We start from the raw sequence: 22,348 nt of genomic DNA on the forward strand, positions 1-22,348 counted from the left end.
ATTGTGAGAGAAAAGTCAGAATTGTGAAATATTTCGCAATTACCTTTTTTTAATTATTATTATTTTTATTATTATTCTGTGACAGAAACAAGCTTCCATACCATCCCTCTCCACTACATAATTAAACTGCAACAGTTGAGTATTTATACTTCTATGCCATTTTGTGTAAGTGCATAAGTAGGGGTGAATTCAGGTTGATTGGGACACTTTTTACCATTGAGATGTCTGGGGAAAAGTGTCCCATTCAACCTGAATTTACCCCTATGCAAAATGGGAACCACCAGATTTTCCTAAAAATCTTGAAAGGATAACTGGCTCCTCATGAAAATCTTATGAATCAGTTTTTACATGTATTATCAATGTATTGACACACAGACAGGCACTGGATAAAAGAAGACCAAATTAAACATTAAAAACAGTAAAGAACCCATGCATATTAGATCACACTGTTGACACACACTTCTCATACAACAAAATATCGACCATCCCTAACTCTCCCACACAATAAGGCACGCTGTGTGAAATCCGATCTCCTCATCCGATCAATCATCAGTCAGCAGGTGATTTATTATCAGGTGAGAGTTACTCTGCAAATGAAGGTCAGAACACTTGCAGCAGTATAAACTCACATGACTGCCGCTGTTTGAACATTTAAATAGATCAGACACAGGTGAGATCGGTCAGAGTACGCTCTCGGGTGACGTCACGCCGGTGATCGATGAGCTCGCGGAACGCGGAAGTGGGAGTCAGTCAGTGCATTAAAGTTTCCCGAGGAAGAAGGTATGTGGTCTAAACCTGATTATTATAGCCTTATTATGTGAAATACTAAACGCATGAAGTAGCCAGTCTTTAGGAAATCGGCATCGGCTTGCAAATGCTAAAAGAAGGATTTATTAGATTATTAATTAATAATAAACTGCATCATGCCATTCTCTTTTCAAAGCTTTTATGTGAACGGAGTTTGTGTTTTGGGCTTATTCTTGACTTCTGAGGTGCTGACAGTCTGTTTCAGCTCTTCTAGCACAGGTTTGGTTTAGTACAGACTCACAGCAGTATGAGGGAGAGAGAGTTGTTGTTATTTGTCCAGGGCGTTTTCCAGCTATAATGTGCTGTTGTCCCGGATGTGGAAAACATGGATTGCGCAGTTTCAAGGAAGCAAAGGACTCATGTCTGATCTTATTGAAATTAAAGATGATTACGAAGTAACATCATATTTTTGAATGTATTTAATGATTAGAAATGTAGTTGAATTTAAACTTATTTTACATAGTAGAAAATGAATGTTTTGCCTCTTCCTCTTATTATTATTTCCCCATTTGCTTTGTTGGTTTTTAAATTGGGTATGAATGTGCTGAAGTGAGATTAATCAGAATGAATCAGAATAATGGCATCTATTCTCTGATGATGAGGGCGGGGCAACCTGTCACTCACATGAGATCCACCAATAGCAAACCACAACCATCCAATCAATTCCCCACAGACAGAATCAAGCCCCGCCCTACATTTGTTCTTGTTTGAGAAGTCATTTCATGCATCTCAATAGGGAAGTAAATATAGTAACTTCCATATTATGCAGTGTAAAAGTAAGCCTGTTGACTGGACATACAATCCATAGTGAAACCGAACAACAGTTCCTCATGCGCTTTGCTTTGAGGCGTACATTTCATTTGCACTTCAGGGCCACTATAGCAAAGAGCTTCACATCAAACACAGACAACACCTGAGCTGCAAACAGTTCTGTAAGTGTGATCGTCTGACAGTGGACGGACCTCATCTGCATCTTAAGCTATTTTAGGCAGCACTGAATGTAGTGTAAACAGCTAATCCGTATTTGTAGTAAATATCAGTTCAGCACATATAACCGGTTTGAGGTGAGCAGAGTGAAAGTGGTAAATGTATACTCTAAAAAATAATGAGTTAAATCAACCCAAATTGGGTTGAAAATGGGCAAACGTAGTGGTTAGGTTAAATGTTTGCCCAACATGTTGGGTAGTTTTATTTAAACCAACTCTTTTTTTAAAAAAAAATACTATATGGTTGGCTTAAAATGAACACAAAATAGGTTGGAAATTAAAAATTGTTACTAGAGGCAACAATAATAATCAAAAGATGAACATTTATTGATAAGCGATTTAATAAATGTGCAATTATTATTCACTAAACTTATTAATAAATGTTCATTTTTAGCCAAGCAGTACAGTAAATTTTAAATAATAGATGGGTTAAATAAAACTACCCAGCAGGTTGGCAAACATTTAACCCAATCACTGTTCACTTCACATCCGTACATTAAGTATTGAAGTCTGTGTTTTTTTTACTTGTTGCAGATCAGTCGGAAGAGGCAAACATGTGGCCGAATCAAGGTGATTTTTGGTTTCATTTTTTTTACTGAATACATTCATTAATTTCTCAACCCAACATTCATGTTTATGTTGCACCTCAATCAGGGTCACATTTTTGCAGTTATTTAATAGAGAACTTGTTTTATAGCCAAAATGAGTAAAAGAGGAGAGACAAAACAAGTTGACAATGCCTTGAAATGGTCCCATAATACATTCATAATGCATAATAATATAATAAATAAACATTATTGAAACAAGGTAATTTTGTGTTCATACAGCGATTAGCAGGGTTCCTGTGGAGGTGCCTGCTTTACATAAAACAGTTTTGTATTAAAGGCCCTTTCTGAAACTCTTGATGTTGTTTTTGTGCTCTACTAGAACAAGTTTTCCTGCTTGAATGTTGATTATTCTCCTCATATTCTCCATTGTTGCAGCTCCTCTCTTCCCAGTCTGTCAGTAACGCTCTGTTTAGTTCCTGTCTCTATGAAGCCCCTCCTTCTGAAAAGCACATTGTGCTCTGATTGGTCGGCTGGAGCAGTGTGCTGTGATTGGTGTTTGGGAAATGTCCCGCCCCTTACCATAACCGCCAGTTTCAACACACTACTAACTCACTCAACCAGGCCCCGCCCCTTTATTCTGCGTATGAATTATTCAAATGAGGATACTTTTAAATAATTATGATACTTTTTGTCTCTTTTTGAGCTTATTTAAAATCATCCATTATCATTGTATGAACAAACCTTCATAGGGACATTCTCCGGCTGTTTCATGGGAAATTCATCATGTATCGACTGTCAATACTCACACACCCTTTTTTTCATCTCATATGTGCCATGCTTTGATACGCAGGACCTCCGTTTCAGCCACCCAATCCTGCCTTTCCTTCACCTCCAAACCCTGCATATCCAGGAATGCCCATGCCATCATGCCCACCTGGACAGAACCCTGCCTATCCGCCTGGCATGAACCAGCCCACCACCATCCCGTACATGACCCCAAATCAACAGCCTTTCCCTCCCGGTGTGCCCGGTGTGCCTGGCCCGTATGGCCCGACCGGCCCGTATCCTGGAGCAGGGCATCCTTGCCCCGTCCCACATTTTGGAGGCCAGCCGGCAGGAATGCATGTACCTGGTCATAAGAAACACAAAAAGATGAAGAAGATGAAGAAAGGGCATAAAGCTCATAAAGCTAACAAGGAACATAAACACATGAAACATGGCAAGGTAAGAGGCTGAATGTTCAGTGAACATGAGTTACGTGACTTTTGAGTAGACGTCGGCTGCATCCGGAAACTTACGCAGTGACTTTACTTTATCAGGCAATGACTCTGCAGGCCGCATTTGCGCACAAAGGCACCTCGCGAAACTGATTTTGGACAGACTTCTGAGTAGTGTTGTCAAAAGTATCGACCACGATACCAAGTCAGTGCTAAAATTTTAAAAATGTGATGCTTTGATTCATAAACACCTCTGATTGGCCTTTGTGTTCACGCACTCATCAGATATGTCTGTGATTGGCTACGATGATCAACGCTTCAAAAACATGTTGTAAATAGATGTCAATGACATCAATCACAGACATATCTGATGAGTGTGGGAACTCAATGGCCAATCAGAGGCGTTTACGAATCCACTCGACAGCGCTCAAAGTGACACATTTTTAACATTTCTGTCCTGACTTGGTATCACGGTCAGTACTTTTGACAACACTATTTCTGAGGCAGTTTAAGGGCTTAATGATCTACAGCAAAATAGAGTGAGCTTTGGTGCAAACTAAACGAATGTTTAATTAAAGGGTTAGTTCACCCAAAAATGAAAATTCTGTCATTAATTACTCTCCCTCATGTCATTCCACACCCGTAAGACCTTCATTCATCTTCAGAACACAAATTAAGATATTTTTGATGAAATCCGAGAGCTGTCTGTCTATCAATTGGGAACAACGCAATTTACACATTCAAGGTCCAAAATGATAGAAAAAACATAATTAAAGTAATCCTTGTGACTCCAGTGGTTTAACCTCTGTTTTGAGAAGCGACACAAGTGCTTTGTTTGCACAAAAAACATACTTTACCACTTTATTTAAAGCTGCAGTCCATACTTTTTTTGGTTAAAAATGATCCAAAATCACTTTTTGAGCAAGTACATAACCAGCCAGTGTTCAAAACTATCTCCTTACCTTAGCTCGATTCACAACGGTAAGCTTGTAATAATGTTTTCTAATTCAAGTGGTACTGGTGGGTTTACACGGGAAATTCGAGCATGCAGCCGCTCGTCTTTGCATCATTAAATTATGTCTGTAAACAGAAAGAAGGAGTCTCAGCTAGGAGACTATATCATGTGAGGATGCTGCAGGTGACGGATCATTTATAGCCTTTTCTCACAGCAGCTGCAATAATTAAACTAAACATTTTGATGGCGGATTGTAATCCAGAAAGATCCAAATGACAATCATCAGTGACAGCTGGAGATTCACCTGTAGTCAAAAGCAAAAGACTTCAGACTGCGGAGAGGTTACAGAAATTTAAATCTACAGGTAATGCTAATATACACTAAACACACACAGTCACGCAATGCTGATGATGTTAACATTAACAATTTGAGAGCAAAGTATAACACGTGATCCGAGCTAAGCGATCGTTAGATTTAATCACCATTGGAAGCGTGATTTATTGTAATGCTTTTTTCTCAGTTGGCCAGAACAAAAGTGGCAGATTTGTTACTTGTTCAAAAGACAACAATCTGTGATTCTGTAGTCAGTATCCACACAGGTGTGGAAACATTAGATTCATCCACATTAAGGAGCCGTGCTGATGCACAAACCACGTAAAGATGATAATTCTGCAAATAACTGCAATTGCAGGTTTCAAACAGAGATGGCGACAAAGAGGCAAAACTTACGGACTGCAGCTTTAAGAAAATATTGACCTGCAATCCAGTAGGGGGAGCACCATGATGTATGCGTGTTGTGTTGACTCAAGAACGGAAGTTTTTTGTAAATACTGAGGTAAATTATGTATTTATTTTTTGTGTGCAAACAAAGCACTTCATAAAATTGTGGTTAATCCACTGGAGTCACATGGATTACTTTAATGATGTCTTTACTATAATTTTGGACCTTGAATGTCTAAATTGCATTGCTCCCAATGGATGGACTGAAAGCTCTCGGATTTCATCAAAAATATCTTAAGTTGTGTTCTGAAGATGAACGAAGGTCTTATGGGTGTGGAATGACATAAGTATGAGTAATTAATGACAGAATTTTTTAATTTGGGGTGAACTAACCCTTTAAATGCCTTCGTAACTTGGAATGCATCCTCCAAAAGCAGCATTTTTAAGCTTTCAGACGCAGCCATTATCACACCTGTCACTTATGTGATGTCTAATAATTGCAATAATTTAGCAAAAAATATCAATAAATGACCACAAATTGAACTATAGCCTTTATATACATACATATTTGTTCAAAAGTTTGGGGTCACAATTTTTTTTATTTTATTTTTTTTTATACTTTTATTCATCAAGGATGCATTAAATTGCTCAAAAGTGACAGTAAAGGCATTTATAATGTTACAGAAATATATATTTCAAATTTATGCTCAACTTTCTATTCATCAAAGAATCCTGAAAAATTAAATACATCAGTTTCCACAAACATGAACTGTTTTCAGCATTGATAATAATCATAAATGTTATTTTTAGCAGCAAATCATCATATTAGAATGATTTCTGAAGGATCATGTGACACTGAAGACTGGAGTAATCTGTCACTTCATTATTCAAACAGCCAGTGTGTTGAACACAAATCCTCATGAAAGGTTGTTAGTTGGTTGCAGTGATGCTGAATTGCTTGAACGCTTCTTGTTTTGTGGTGTTTCAGCACTCGTCCAGCAGCAGTAGCAGCAGCAGCAGCAGCAGCGATTCTGACTGAAGATGAGCACCAAAACCTCGTACATGCACTGACATACAACTTATTTGCCTCTTTTTCTAATGAATGTCTAATTTCTCAGTGTCAGGGCAAACATCAGTTGAAATGCCCATCAGCAATAAAATAGATAATCACATGAAGTGTTAAATATACCTACATGTTGCTGTGAGTCTGAATGCTTTTCTTAATCAGCTACTTTTACAAGGAGAAAAACGTTTCACTCCAAAGTACAAAATATGTAAATCACACAATGCTTCCATGCAACTGTTTATTCAAATGTGAAATGTGACTGACCATCTGTCCTTGTGGAGAGAAGTCTCATCAGTTCCCAAAACGTCTCTGACATTGAGCATGTTTTAATTATTTCCCTTAACTGACAAATTTGTGAACAGCTATACTGACATTTTCCTCTAAAACTGTAATCAAAAAAGCTCATTTACTTTATCTATCAAAGTTACTTTAAAGTAAATTGATTTTTATTTAGAAAAAAAGGGGTTTTGTAATACTTTCACTCAAGTGTGGTTTTGCCTGGGTGTATTTAATTTCTAACCAAGATTTTTGAAACAACACTCATCGTTTAATGCATCTTTGTACTTTTCACTAGCCTAAGCAATAAATACATGTTGATCAGGAATTTATGAAGCTGAAGTTGGTCTTGTTAACGTATACATGAGTTAAGTGATGCATTTCAAACTGTAAACTCTCTAAAGTGTGCTGAGAAGTCATTGTTGAGCTGCATAACTCCTGTTAATAATGAGAAACTGGTATTTTTTCAATAAATAATATATTAAGAGAAATCTTGGAGCGCCCACTAGTTTTATTCATTGTTGTGTGCTAATGTCTTTTAATAAGAGAATGCAGTTACTCTGTCAACAAGTCATCAGATTTAGCAGCATCACGGTGAACATGAAGAGGCTGTAGATCAGCGCTGGGCAAAGATCACGCTTATCAAGGTCTTCAGGATTACTAAAAAACTTCAGGACCCAGTGGTTCAAAAATAATTGATCAGATTGGATCAAATCTTGAAAATTGGTTGTTCCAAAAAAAAAAAAGAATAAATAAAAATAATAATTCTCAAAATGAATTCATGTGTTGTTCAGAACTTTTGATCCAAAAAAATCAGGATTATCCTGACCCCATCAGATGTATTTCTGGCACGAAAAATGTTATAAAACTTTACTGGTCAAAAAATTCAACATTTATATGATGTAATATGCACACACATTTATATTTTTATTTTGCTCTTGATTAGTAAAGCAGAAGTAGACATACTTAAAAAAAGATTTTGGCACCATAAAATAATCAATATCCACCAAAAATAATATACTTAATTTTATTTATTTATTTATTTTTTAAATCACTGTATATAAACTACATTGGCACAATAATCAGAGATGAAGCAGTTAAAAGTAATTTCATCCCTTATTGCATGTTTATTTGTGTGTTTTTGTTCATATGAGGGGCTACGGAAACCCTAAAGGGACATGAGATGGGTGGAAAAAATGAATTTTAAAGCTTTAGCGTTCTCTCGCAAATGTTTTGTGTTCTTTCAAGAAACTTTGCATTCACTCATTCTTTGCAAATAAATATGGAAGCTCGTTTCCACCACTAAATAAAAAAAATAAAAAGGTCATTGCGACTTTTTATCTCACAATTCTGAGATTTAAACACACAATTGCATCTTATAAAGTCAGAATTGAGGGATATAAACTCACATTCTTACTTTTTCTCTCAGAATTTGCGAACATACTTCCCTACTATATAGATGGCGAAAGACAGTATGCGACAAAAGATGTCTGAATTCACAGTAGTCATAAAACAGTAGGAAAAAGTAACCGGATGATATGACTTGCATATGATGCATTTGATGGATACTTTACTATCCCATGAGGCCACGGGAGAGGACTTTTGAATGCCAGTGAAGCAATGCAACTGATGCTTGTAGGTCATGAGAATGACAACATGGCGAGTGTAGGTATGGTGTCATGACAAATCAGGTCTCTATCAAATATAAGCAAATGACTAAGTACACAACATTAATTTGAAAAATGTATAGATGGATCACAATCATCTAGTGATTCGCGCATATCAGACTCCCAAAGTCACGTGATTTCAGTAAACGAGGGTTCGTTATGTCATACATTTCGCAATTTCAGCGGTAATAGATTACACTATCAATAAAACATTTGCAATTGGTTTGTGAAAGGTGTTTTTGTGCATGTTTTGGCTGAGTTTTCCAGCAGGGGTCAGCAGTATCGAGCGATTCCATTCTAAACACTGAATCATTTGTGAAGCTTTTTTTTAACGTTTTTTTCTAAGTAAATTCATGATTATTCATTAAAATCACATCATTTAGACCTCAGTAACCCTTCAACCCCGTTACATAAACCATAATGAACTGATACTTATGTGACATCATTAATAGGAAGTGACATCATAGAAGTCTTCTGAACAGCATTGTGAGCAAGTTAGCACCTTCTTTAATAATTATAACTAAATTATGTTGTGAAACTGTTTGTCAAGCTTAACAACTCAACCCCTTTACATTAATTAAAGACAGAAAACTATTACTTGTGAAAATTATCTTTGTTATTTCAACATTATTCATGATTTCTTAATATCATGCATGCCATGCGCTCTCCATTTATTCACTAGATTTAGAGCAGAGGCCAAAAAATCACAACATCGTCACACATTTTTATTATTATTATTTTGGTAACACTTTACAATAAGGTTCATTAGTTAAACATTAGTTAATGTATTAACTTACATGAACTAACAATGAGCAACACATTTGTTACATTTACTAATCTTTGTTAACGTTAGTTAATGAAAATACAGTTGTTCAGTGTTTGTTCATGTTAGTTCACAGTGCATTAACTAATGTTTACAAGATTTTAATAATGTATTAGTAAATGTTGAAATGAACATTAACAAAGATTAATAAATGCTGTATAAGTGCAGTTCATTAGTTCATGTTAACTAATGTAGTGAACTAATGTTAACTAATAAACCTTGTTGTAAAGTGTTACCATTATTTTTGTTAAGTTCATGAAAAAGTAATTTAAAGTTTAGTTGAATTCTTTCTGAAATGTTCAGAGGAATCATAAGAAAATCAAAAATTATGAGGTTGCTGTCACAAAAAGTGCCAATTTCAGGCTTTAGTAGCAAAAGTCTGAGATTATGTAACTTTTATATTTGCAATTACTGAATTAGTGTGAGGAACATCTGATTAATAGGAAAATGTTGATTTTATCACAAATACAATTTATAATAATATTCAGAGAGCTGTGTCCATAACTTAAAATAACGACGATTAATAAGAGATTTGATGCCTGAGATGGGAAAATATGTTTTTCTGGAAGTTAAATATGTCATTAATGTGTTCAGAAAAGTAATACATTTTGGTAAAAAAAAAATCTAAAGAAATCTAAGTAATAAAGATAAGTTTCTTCGAAACAGAAACAATTGTACACTTATTCTTCATTTGTAATTATACCAAATTATTTTGGTCCCAAGTTTCTATTTTTCTTTTTGACTTGTTTTACAGGTTTGTCACTATAACTGATGTAATGGTCTTGTTTATGGATTGTGATACTGGTTTATTGGAATTGGATATAGTTAAACTTATTCTCTATTCTATTAGGTAAATATCATATACATAAAGAAAAACGTATATCGACTGTACCAAATGGTAGACTATTTTCCACTGATTTGAAGATTTTTTTATGACTCTCTAACATCAATACAGAACAATCAAAAAGCTGTTAAGACTGTTGAAAAAGATAATAGAATAATAAAACATGATTAATAAGTAATTAAGTAATAGAAACATGATTAATTTGTGACATAAGATACAGAATTTTGACAGTGTTTGTATTCCCCTACTGTTGTTTCAATAAAAAAATAAAAAATTAAAAAGGAAGGAATGAAAAATTTTGCTTTGGCAACTGGCTAAATTAAAAAAAAAAAAAGAAAAAAGATAAGTTTCTTCCGCCGCTCCACACGCCTGTCCAGTTGGGGGCAGTAATGCTGGTTAAAATCCCCCTATAGGAAGACGAAGAAGAAGTTGTTTCTTGATGAACGCGCTCCGCTGGACTGTCAGGAGAGCCGCTACTCACGTGTTTATCGATAAAGAGTATCTGATGATGAAGAAGATGCGGATCGGGACTCATAACGGCACCTTTCACTGCGATGAAGTTCTGGCGTGTTTCTTTCTGCGACAGCTGCCAGAGTACAAGGTGCTTTAACACGAAACACACACGAGTCTGACTCCATCCAGCCTGTTGTTTGATTCTGCACTGCTTCCTTCATCAGGACGCGGAGATCCTCCGCAGCAGAGACGCGTCTGTCCTGAGCGAGTGTGATGTTGTGGTGGATGTTGGAGGAGAGTTTGATCCCAGCCGTCAGCGATACGATCATCATCAAAGGTTTCTTTCTTTCCTTCTTTAGGAAACAGTCATGGAGAAATCATGGGTATTTTATAGTTCATAATACATGTCACATATTATTAATGACGTATTAAATAGGCTATTATATACACACACATACACACTGTATGCTTAAAGGTGCAATATGTAAGATTTCTGTCCGCTAGAGGTCGCTAGAGGTCTATTCAAAACAAAGGCATATCTTGATGACACCAAGTTTGAGCGCGGAATCTTGGGACATGTGGTCTTCACCTCACAGCCGGTGGAAATAATCGGGATTGGACTCGGGCAGAAATCATGTTCATGGATGCGATTATTACCGTTACTGTAGTGTGAAGCAGAGCAGGAGCGAGTGTTGTGGAGCTGAACGAGGAGCTGGAGCGATTGATCAACACACGCCTCACGAGCAGCGGGACTTTTATTATGACACAGTCGCCGGCGCCGCTGCTGCTTTTCCGGTCATGAGTATGAGGAAACGCAGCTCTGTTTATCATATTAGATACATTTGAGAGTGTTGAAAATAGGGCTGGGTACTGACACAATTTTCACGATTCATTTCGATTACTATTCACATGCTTTTTATTCAATATTGATTATTTTGGATGTAGTATTTCAGTTTCAGTACATGGCAAATTGTCTAGAGGAACAATTTTATCAACTAATGCTGTAAACTACACATGAGAGTCAGTTGGTACTACTATAATAATACTGAAGGTTAAATTAACTTATTTATAAACAAACACTTAAATTACACTCAATGTTTTTTATTATGGTTTAGAATTACATAATCATTTGTACTCCAATTCAGGTTTTTTTAAAAATATAAACATTTAAATCGTGGCAGATTTATTCAAACATGCATTAAATATTGAACATTAAAAATTATAATGAATATGTAACGGTGCATAGCTATATTTATCAAAATGCTTTCTAGAGTTCACTTTTCCAGCTGATTAATGAGTTTATGGTCACTGAATATGTTTTTCTGAGGTAAATGTGACGTCACGTGACACTGAAGCTGTTTTATTGACGTCTTTCCAAGGTTGAAGCACTGATTGAGCGATTACACGAGATATGATACAGATTTCAGTAAGTTGTACTGTATATTTTAACATACCTTCAGATGTTCATGTTTATTTCGCTGTAACTGGTATTAAAGCGGAGGAGAGGATGATCACATGCTTCTCTTTAACTGAGGCGCTAAAGCGATCCGTCACGCCACATTAAACAGCGCCAAAACGGTATTTATTTTTTGAATCTCATAAGATGGACGTCATTTGAAATCTGAGACTTTGCTTCATATTCAAAGTAACAAAGCACAAAGATTATTGCGATTTATTGGATGGGAGGAGCTACATGTTCTGTTCATTCATCAACTGAAAACAGACTAGACTAATCGATTCTTGGGATTTAAGAATCGATATCGGAATCAATTAAAATCGAGAAATCAATATTTTTTTTACCCAGCCCTAGTTGAAAATGATGTTATAACGTTACTCTGTGCGTTCGCTCGGCGGCTGCTGTGAGACACTGTTACACACTGCAGTAAGATAGATCCATTTTGCAATATCAGATTAAATGCTGGATGATTGTGTTGATAAATGACATGCAATTCATTTTAAAACGTATTGAATGATGGAGAAAATGCTGTATTACTGTTACTAAAAATAAAGCTGCATCTGATTATGCTATGTTAGCTACTTCACACAATAGTGTTTTTCTCTGAGGCACGGTGAAGCATGAGACTCGCAAAAAATCAAGAAAATTAGATTTAAACAATAAGACTAAACGTGTTGAGCTATATAACAATAATTAGTTTTCTGTCTATAAATAAATCAAAACAGTTGTTCCCTTGTCTATTAAAACATGTACATATTAAAGGTGTTTCCATGGTTTCTACAAAATAAACCGGAAACCGAGGGTAACGCGGGTGTGACGCCATTGACAGGCGACTCCTCACACGTCCTGGTTAAAATTGCAATTTTCTCACGATTTAAAAATAGTTGGAAACATTTGGGATATTGTAAGTACTCAAGTGAACAAAATATATAACACTGGCCTAGTGATTTTTGGATATTTTACTGCAAAAATCTTACATATTGCACCTTTTAAGAAACATTGAATTGGAAGTGAAAAGGAAAGAAAATAAGAAAATTCTTTCTACAGATCTTTTGCGGAAAGTTTCCATAGCTTGTGTCCAGAGAAGCCATGGGTGACGAAGTTGAGCTCGGCAGGTTTGATTTACCTTCATTTCGGCAGACGAGTTCTTGCCCAGCTGACGCAGCTGAAGCAGGACGACACGCGGCTGGAGGTCCTTTATGACAAGGTCAGTTTAACCCAAACGCTTTAAAGCGGAACACAGTTGCTCCAGTGTCCGACACCCGAAGTCTTTTGTTTCAGATGTATGAGAACTTTGTGGAGGAAGTGGACGCAGTGGATAATGGGATCTGTCAGTGTGACGGAGAGGCGCGTTACTCCATCACCACCACCCTCAGCGCTCGCGTCGGCCATCTCAACCCGCACTGGAACAGCAAAGACCAGAACACTGAGGTTTACTGAAAGCACACATGCTTTTTTAACACATATTCACATATTCTGCCGTTCTTCTACACTGAAATCACTACTAAACATACTCCATACAAACTCCAGACTGGGAATAGATGCATGAAGTTCAAGTGAATATCAAACATTTTTATGATCATATAAGAATATCACTTGACATTAAAACCTTTTACTTCATAGGAGGGTTTCCATATAGCCCTGGCTCTTGTAGGAGCTGAGTTCCAGGACCGTTTGGATTACTACATGAACGCCTGGCTCCCGGCGAGAGAGATCGTGCAACAAGCTGTTCAGACGAGATATAAGGTAATCAATATCTGTGCGTTTTCAAGCTGGAGGATATGATGTGATTCTCTGATGCACGATGGCTTGATCTGGCATGTTTTGCAAGAGTATTACATACTGAAACTAAGATCATTTTAATCGCTGCTTCAGCACAAGCACATGTTTCTTGCAGACAGGTGTGTGTGAAAGAATTCACACTATCAGATGTGCTAGTAAAAAGATGACTAGATGGACAAAATAATTGGAATTATAATATAAAATTATCAAGACTTTGAAAGAGTGGTCAAGATTGTTTGAAAATATGCTTATTTTTGTAATTCCACGAGGTGAAACTAGTCACAGAAACTGTACTTCACCTTCAAGTCGACAACTAAAATGCTTCTAATGTTAAAAATAAATATTAGCTCACTTTCAAATAAAATTTTCCTGATAATTTACTCACCCCCATGTCATCCAAGAGGTTCATGTCTTTCTTTCTTCAGTCAAAAAGAAATGAAGGTTTTTGAGGAAAACATTCCAGGATTTTTCTCCTTATAGTGGACTTCAATGGAGCCCAAACAGTTGAAGGTCAAAATGACAGTTTCAGTGCAGCTTAAAACGATACCAGACGAGGAATAAGAGTCTTATCTAGAGAAACCATTGCTCATTTTGGAAAGAAATGTAAATGTATTTGCTTTATAAACACAAATGATCGCCTTCCAAGTGCGTCCGCTTCAGTGGTGTAATGTAACGAAGTAATAAGTATTTAAGTATTTTTTGAGAGAATCTGTACTTTACTTGAGTCTTTATATTTCTGTCAACTTTTACTTTTACTCTACTACATTTCCTAAATAAAATGTATACTTTTACTCCGATACATTTTCTCAAAGCATTTTCGTTACTTACTACAAAATAAAGTCGGAAGAACACAGACTGCAAGCAAGTGCTCGCACAACCGCGTTTTTTTATTATACGGGTTGCATCCGTTGCTGGAGCGGCTGAGAAGAGCGCGCTGTCATTATACAGTAAGAGAGCGACCTCTAGAGGCAAAATAAAAACTATTACTGATGCCTTGTAGAGTTTGTTTTGACACGTGACGTGAGGCTGCGCGCTGCACAGAGCGGGACACTTCAAAAACGGATTTAAAACGAACAACAAAACGGTATGTTATACAGTGTACACTAGCTACAGTACATGTTTTCATATCATTATAAAGTAATTAGTTTGATGCTGCATTAGTGGAGAACAGTAGTATGTTCTCTGTCGAGGCTGACATTGTTTTAACCGCTTGAGGTACTACTAATGTGACAAAAATACCAACTGTTTAATGTCACGATTGTTACCATTAATTTGCATTAGTTTATATCCATTTGTTCGCTGGTATGCATTCGTTATCCAGCAAAGTTGCATATTTAAACTGTATCATCATCATGCAATGACAGAAACTTTGGTTTTTTAGATATTAAACTAATATTTATAGGTCATTCTGAGGTCACCCAGCCCCCCCACATGTTCCAAATTCACCGAAAATAGTCTCAAACGTTTGTGCTTCGTTTGTGCCGGTAAAAGTTTCGTTTGTGCTGCTTTCGATTTTAAAACATTAGACTTTGAATTATAGGCGATGACGTCACCAGCCCCCCAACATGCTCCAAATTCACCCCAAATAGTTTCAATCATTTGTGCTTCGTTTGTGCTGGTTTGTGCCGGTAAAAGTTTCGTTTGTGCTGCTTTCGATTTTAAAATATTAAACTTTGAATTACAGGCGATGACGTCACCAGCCCCCCAACATGCTCCAAATTCACCCCAAATAGTCTCGTTTGTTTGTGCTTCGTTTGTGCTGGTTTGTGCCGGTAAAAGTTTCGTTTGTGCTGCTTTCGATTTTAAAATATTAAAATAACTTGTATAGGTCATTCTCAGGTCACTCAGCCCCCCACATGCTCCAAATTCGCCCAAAATAGTCTCAAACGTTTGTGCTTCGTTTGTGCTGCTTCCATTTTTTATTTTAGATAGCCTATGTTTATTAAAATAATATTTATAAAATCTCAGGTCTCTCAGCCCCCCACATGCTCCAAATTCACCACAAACAGTCGCAATCGTTTGTGCCGATAAAAGTTTCATTTGTGCTTCCTCGCTTTATAAATATTAGACATTGATTGCATTGAATTGAATGACACTGAACGGCTGCAAATGCAAATCGCATAAGAGCATATTATAGTGACTAGGGTATATACCAAAGTATATTAATAGGAGCAATGTGATTTCAAATTAAGTCTCTGTTTGCTTTCTTTCTTTTCAGTGACAAGCGCGTGTCAGAAACGGAAAGTTGTTGCATCAAAAAAGCTGCATCAGTCCGTGTAATTCCTTCAATTAATTACCCTATGTCGAGAAAAAACGACTTATTTAACTGTCTAACTAAACCAAATCGAAAAAACAAATAAAGACATTCGTTTAATTTGATTTTACTTGAAAATAAACAAAGGCAAAATAATAATAATAATAATAATAATTAAGCCTATAGGCCAATAAGACAAAGAAAATGAGCTTTAAGAGTTTTTTTGTTGTTGTATTTTTGGTTTATGGGTTAAACAAATTAGTTTATGCTTTAAAATTCGTTTCGAATGTGTGGGTGGCCCCTAAAATACTCATTTTGGCTTTATGTGGTCTAAAACAACATTGAGGAAATTTTTATTTATTTGTATTTATTTTATTCTTAAAAGGCCCAAGTAAAACCTAATGATGCAACTCGTTATGATGTTTCACTTGTTATTACAAGCAGTTTTTTTGTTTTGTTAAATAATAACATAATTTGTGTTTCATTAGTAAAATCTAAAATATCAGAAAACAATGGAAGGGATTGCGCAGGCGCCTCCGCGGACAAGAGAAGTATTGTGCTCTCTGATGAGTGATTGATTCCTAGATGTGTATGTGTTTTATGTTTTGTATGCTTTATATTAATTGTGCCTTGTATTTTCTCCATTTTAATGTACAGCCCTTTGGACAACTTCGGTTGTATTGAAACGTACTTAATAAATAAATAATAAATACAAATACAAATACAAGTAGGCCTACAACGTTGTTGAAAGGTTTATATAATATTGTGTTTCCTGAAGGATAATTGATCATGATTACATAATTAATTGATGATAATTCTATATTTGTTTTTTTTTTTCGTTTTTTTTTTTTTTCGTTTTGGTTTTGTAAAGAAATAATGAAATAACAATATTGGATGTTTAATTGGGGTCCGGGTCCGTCATCCGTGCGCCATGGTATATGCTGATTTGATTTTTTTACTTAAAAAGAAATAAGAAAGAGTTGATTTTGTGTTTGTGTGTTTGTTTGTGTGTGTAAAAAACTGAAAACTGAAAAATAAAGCTAGATTTTTCGTAATTTTATTCATGGATAAAAATGTGATTATTCTTTAATATGTGTTTCTCATGAGTGGCGCCCTGAAACGCCATTTAACTTTCCGTTTCTGACACGCGCTTGTCACTGAAAAGAAAGAAAGCAAACAGAGACTTAATTTGAAATCACATTGCTCCTATTTATATGCTTTGGTATGTAGTCTAATAGTCACTATAATATGCTCTTATGCGATTTGCATTTGCAGCCGTTCAGTGTCATTCAATTCAATGCAATCAATGTCTAATATTTATAAAGCGAGGAAGCATGTGAATGAAACTTTTATCGGCACAAACGATTGCGACTGTTTGTGGTGAATTTGGAGCATGTGGGGGGCTGAGTGACCTGAGGTTTTATAAGTATTATTTTAATAAACATATCTAAAATAAAAAATGGAAGCAGCACAAACGAAGCACAAACGTTTGAGACTATTATGGGCAAATTTGGAGCATATGGGGGCTGAGTGAGAATGAATAGCCAATTCTTTTAATATTTTAAAACCGAAGCAGTCCAAACGAAAATTTCACCAGCACAAACCAGCACAAACGAAGCACAAACAAACAAGACTATTTTGGGCGAATTTGGAGCATGTTGGGGGGCTGGTGACGTCATCGACTATAATTCAAAGTTTAATATTTTAAAATCGAAAGCAGCACAAACGAAACTTTTACCGGCACAAACCAGCACAAACGAAGCACAAATGATTGAAACTATTTGGGGTGAATTTGGAGCATGTTGGGGGGCTGGTGACGTCATCGCCTATAATTCAAAGTATAATATTTTAAAATCGAAAGCAGCACAAACGAAACTTTTACCGGCACAAACCAGCACAAACGAAGCACAAACGTTTGAGACTATTTTCGGTGAATTCGGAACATGTTGGGGGGCTGGGTGACCTCAGAATGACCTATAAATATTCTTTTAATATCTAAAAAACCAAAGCAGCACAAACAAAAATTTTTACGGCACAAACCAGCACAAACAGAGCACAAACGATTGAGACTATTTTGCCGACGTTTTGCGTTGGGTGGGGGGCCAACTTCACGCAGGTAATGTGTACATATAATAGACCCATGCTATATTTTGTGTGTAAAGATGGTAAGTTTTAAGCATGGCTGTTATGAAATGGTAACACTTTACGATAAGAGTCCATTTGTAAATTAAAGGTTTATAAAAGTATTGTTCATTTGTTAATTTCGACATTTACATTTTTACATTTTAAAGTTGTCTCTTACATTAGTTATAATGCACTATGAATTAACATGAACGATCAATGTATAATTAATATATTTGTATTTTTTATATTTAAAAATTACAATAAACATTTTGCCATTTTTTAATTCAAAGAAACAAAATGTAAGAAAGATTTAAAACTGAACACAATCTTGCTGCTCAAACTGTGTATAGAACAATTTTTAATTATATTTTTTGCTCCTTTTGTATTTCACATTTACTTGTACTTTTACTTTCAATACTTAAGTACGTGTAATATAAAAAAAAATACTTTTCGTGCTTGAGTACAAAAAATATCACATACTTTAAAACTTTTACTCAAGTATGGTTTTCGAGTACTTTATACACCACTGGTTCGCTTTCCGTATTCTTCAAAAAGTTTACGCCCTTCCCCATTCAACTTACAGAAAAAATGTAACTGGCGATGCATTCGTTCCGTTACTAGAATAGGGAAGGCGTAGGACATTTTTGAAGAATATGAAAGTGCGGTTTTGGAGGAAGCACTTGGAAGGCGATCATTTTACATTTCTTTCCAAAATGAGCGGTGGTTTCTGTAGATAAGACTCTTATTCCTCGTCTGGTATCGTTTAAAGCTCTTTGAAGCTGCACTGAAACTGACATTTGGACCTTCAACCCGTTGAACCCCAGTGAAGTCCACTATATGGAGAAAAATCCTGGAATGTTTTCCTTAAAACCCTTTTTCTTTTCCACTGATGAAAGAAAAAGACATGAACATCTTGGATGACATGGGGGTGAGTGTTGTCACGATACCAAAATTTTGACTTCGATACGATACCCAACTTAAATATCACGGTACCGATACTTAAACGATACTATGGCAAAAACCTAAAACAGCAGGAAAAGTAAATAAATAACATATGACATATTTCTTCACCAGTGTGCAGGCTGATACTTCTGGATTTGAGCTTCATTGCTGTGAAGTTAGAGTTAGATTTAATATAATTTTTAATGTTTATTATTTTCACGCTCAATAAAATTGTAAATTATTTGCTATTACACTTTATTAAACATTTAGGTGTTTTTGACAGCAAGATTAATGTAAAAATTATATTACTGTAAATAACTAGAGTAATGTTATTAAAGCATAAATTGGTTTAAAATAACTGTATATAACTGTATTAAATTAATTTTATTTTTGCAACCAGATATCACATTTTAAACTTAGACTCAATAATAACCTCAGGTCTGCTTGCACGAGTAAAATAAATAAAAAACACTCATTTAATGTTTGAGAGCATAATGCTGGTATCACATTCACCATCCTGTCCCTCTTTAAATTCTTTGTACAAATCGGGATGTTTGTCGACAAGATGCTTTTGACTCCCTTCACTTGCGTTATTTTTAAACATCTTTTGCAGTCAGGCTTTGTGTGGCTTGCCATGGCTGTCGGCAATGTAAGCAAAATAATGCCATATTTCGCTTCGTGCATCTGCTTTCTGAACAATTTGTGGACGGTCTGCAAGAGCATCTGTGTTTACAACCATACCTCTCGTTTCGTCACAATAAAAGCCGATGTGCAGTTGAGAGGAATAAACGCACTCAATGTGCATTAGAAGCAGCGCGCTGCACGCACACTGCCCCCTGCTGTCATTAGGAAATACATCTGGCACTCAGTGTACCTAATAAAATGAAGATCCGGACCGTTTTTAAAAGCAGGGTATCGCGATACCTTTCTAGCACCGGTATATCGTGCAGCACTACATGGGGGTGAGACATTTAAAAAAAAAAAGTGAACTAATCCTTTAAAGTTTCTGAAACAAACCCCAAGACTGTCATCGGTCGTGTTGTTCCCGTGCAGGTGGATCCGAGCGGGGAGATCGTGGTGCTGGCTCAGGGCGGTTGTCCTTGGAAAGAGCATCTGTTTTCCCTGGAGAAGGAGATGAAGGTGGACGTGCCCATTAAGTTTGTGCTGTACACTGATCAAAACGGCCACTGGAGAGTCCAGTGTGTCCCGGCGGGACTGAACACCTTTCAGAACAGGTGTGGCATTTCCTGTCATCTTGAAACGCTTTCATACTGAGACACTCAGCTTCTGTTGTTCTTCAAGAGTAGATTTGTAGAGTGTTAATTACTGAAGGCTTGATTTATTGTGTTCACTCTTTCTGGTTATAAATCTGTATTTGCATTGAATGTAATGTGATTTCTGATGTGTCTCTAGGTTGAGTATTTTGGAGGAATGGCGAGGTGTCCGGGACGAAGCGCTGTCCGAGCTGAGTGGAATTCCCGACTGCATCTTCGTTCATGCCAGTGGCTTCATTGGGGGGAACAAGACGCAGGAGGGCGCTCTGGAAATGGCCAAAAGAACGCTTCAGACGGCACCCAAACCTTTACAAAGCAACTGACTCGGACCTGTAATTCACGTGCTGTCATGAAAATAATAAATAATTTTCTTGTTTGTATTCATTATTGTGGATTATTCACAGGATTTATTATGTGAATTAATTTTACATCACGGTCAGTGAAAAGATGCAGTCCAGACATTTACAGTAATCTGTGACTGAGAGTTTATACAGATATTAAAGATACTGACCTTGTGATGTGAACCGTTTGAATGAACCGTTTGGTCACAGCAGTGGGCAAAAGTACAGAAGAGGATTAGGGCCAAGCAATAATAAAAAAATAAAACCATCTCGAGATTAAAGTTGTTAAATTTAGAGAAAAAAGTTGAGATAAAATGTTGAGAATAAACTTGTTAAATTACGAGAAAAAAGTCGTTAAATTACGAGAACAAATTCGTTAAATTATGAGAAAAATGTTAAATTTTGAGAAAAAAGTCGAGATAAAATGTTGAGAATAAAGTCATTAAATTACGAGAAAAAAGTTGTTACATTACGAATTTGTTCTCATAATTTAACGACTTTTTTCTCGTAATTTAATTACTTTATTCTCATAATTTAATGTTTATGCTCAACATTTTATTTAGACTTTTTTCGCGAAATTTAACGAGTTCTCTTAATTTAACGACTTTTTTCTTGTAGTTTAATGACTTTATTCTCATAATTTAATGACTTTATTCTCAACATTTTATTTAGACTTTTTCTCGAAATTTAACGAGTTTTTTCTCAAAATTTAACAACTTTAATCTCGAGATGGTTTTATTTTTTTATTATTGATTGGCCCTTATCCTCTTCCGTACAAAAGTGATGTCTGGAGGGGACATCTGTTTTTAGTGATCCTACAAGTTACATGAAACCATCCAAATATGAGGAAAATATTATATATATATTTTAAATGTAAGGGAAGATTGAAACACTAAACTTGGTCAAGGGGTTTGCCTTTTTTGCCAAATAATTTTGTCAGATAATCTACAGGAAAAATCGGTTATTAATATTTCATTGGTTATTGGTTGATAGCCTGGCCAAAAGTGATGTCTCACAATTTGGCATGGTTCATTGCATTACTATCAGAAATAAAATGGTCAACTCCAAGCACAACTATGCAATATGCTTACAAAATCTTTCAAAATAAAGGGTTAATTTTCCATAACACCTGGCAACTACTGTAATAATTGATCATTTTTACTCCCTGAAACCTGAAAGAATGATTTGTGTAACTACAAATACTCTTAAACAGCCTTTGTGCTGGGCTGTGTACCAAAATGCTCAGTTCTTACTGTTTTCACTGTGTCCTGGTTTTGTTTATTGGCTAGAGTACTTTTTCTGGCTCTTCTGAGTATCAGACACATTTGGACGTACACACTTTTGACTTTTCCTTGTTGCAGAGAGTCGAAGTACTGCAGGTATTTAGAAATCTAAGCAGTTTGGTTTGGATGGCAAGTTTTGGTGCTGTTTTACTTTTGTTGTCCCATGTACAATTGAAGAACTTATATTGGCAGTAAGCGAAAGACAATGGAAGGTTCCAGCATCCCGCTACATTTTCGCCATTTTGGAGTGAAAGCGACTGCAGTCCACTATCTTTTTGTTGTCGCTATGGCAATATATTAAAGCAGACAACCAACCTGAATGATGACAACAGAATAATGTACAATCACTAGTGATCATCAGATCCTTTTAACAGATTATTTTACACACTTCGCGTTAAAGTCTTCCACTATTATTCACCAAACACTTTCTCTCTAGAAACCTTGTCAGTTTGGGTTGAAGTTCTTTAAAATTCAAGTATTAGCACACTGAATTAAAGGAACACTCCACTTTTTTTGAAAATAGGCTCATT

The 22,348-nt window shown here is 36.0% G+C and overlaps 2 protein-coding genes across 2 annotated transcripts; both read left to right on the top strand.

Moving 5' to 3' along the window:
• Positions 1-652: 652 nt before the first annotated feature.
• Positions 653-7,091, top strand: prr13 (proline rich 13). Its single transcript, XM_067388767.1, has 4 exons — positions 653-780; positions 2,328-2,363; positions 3,192-3,565; positions 6,222-7,091. The coding sequence occupies exons 2-4, from the start codon at positions 2,348-2,350 to the stop codon at positions 6,270-6,272; spliced, it is 441 nt and encodes a 146-aa protein (XP_067244868.1). The 5' UTR covers positions 653-780; positions 2,328-2,347; the 3' UTR covers positions 6,273-7,091.
• Positions 7,092-10,333: 3,242 nt separating this feature from the next.
• On the top strand, positions 10,334-20,552 carry myg1 (myg1 exonuclease). Its single transcript, XM_067388765.1, has 7 exons — positions 10,334-10,510; positions 10,587-10,699; positions 12,866-13,025; positions 13,100-13,249; positions 13,442-13,564; positions 19,974-20,155; positions 20,334-20,552. The coding sequence occupies exons 1-7, from the start codon at positions 10,349-10,351 to the stop codon at positions 20,515-20,517; spliced, it is 1,074 nt and encodes a 357-aa protein (XP_067244866.1). The 5' UTR covers positions 10,334-10,348; the 3' UTR covers positions 20,518-20,552.
• Positions 20,553-22,348: the final 1,796 nt, after the last annotated feature.

Source organism: Chanodichthys erythropterus, chromosome 6 (genome assembly GCF_024489055.1).
Source record: "Chanodichthys erythropterus isolate Z2021 chromosome 6, ASM2448905v1, whole genome shotgun sequence".
Lineage (NCBI taxonomy): Eukaryota > Metazoa > Chordata > Actinopteri > Cypriniformes > Xenocyprididae > Chanodichthys > Chanodichthys erythropterus.

Coding starts and splice junctions, on each gene's coding strand:
- prr13 (XM_067388767.1), top strand. Junction 3,566..6,221: donor AACACATGAAACATGGCAAG/GTAAGAGGCTGA, acceptor GTGGTGTTTCAG/CACTCGTCCAGCAGCAGTAG.
- myg1 (XM_067388765.1), top strand. CDS start 10,349: ATGAACGCGCTCCGCTGGACTGTCAGGAGAGCCGCTACTCACGTGTTT. Junction 13,250..13,441: donor GCAAAGACCAGAACACTGAG/GTTTACTGAAAG, acceptor TTTACTTCATAG/GAGGGTTTCCATATAGCCCT. Junction 13,565..19,973: donor CTGTTCAGACGAGATATAAG/GTAATCAATATC, acceptor GTTCCCGTGCAG/GTGGATCCGAGCGGGGAGAT.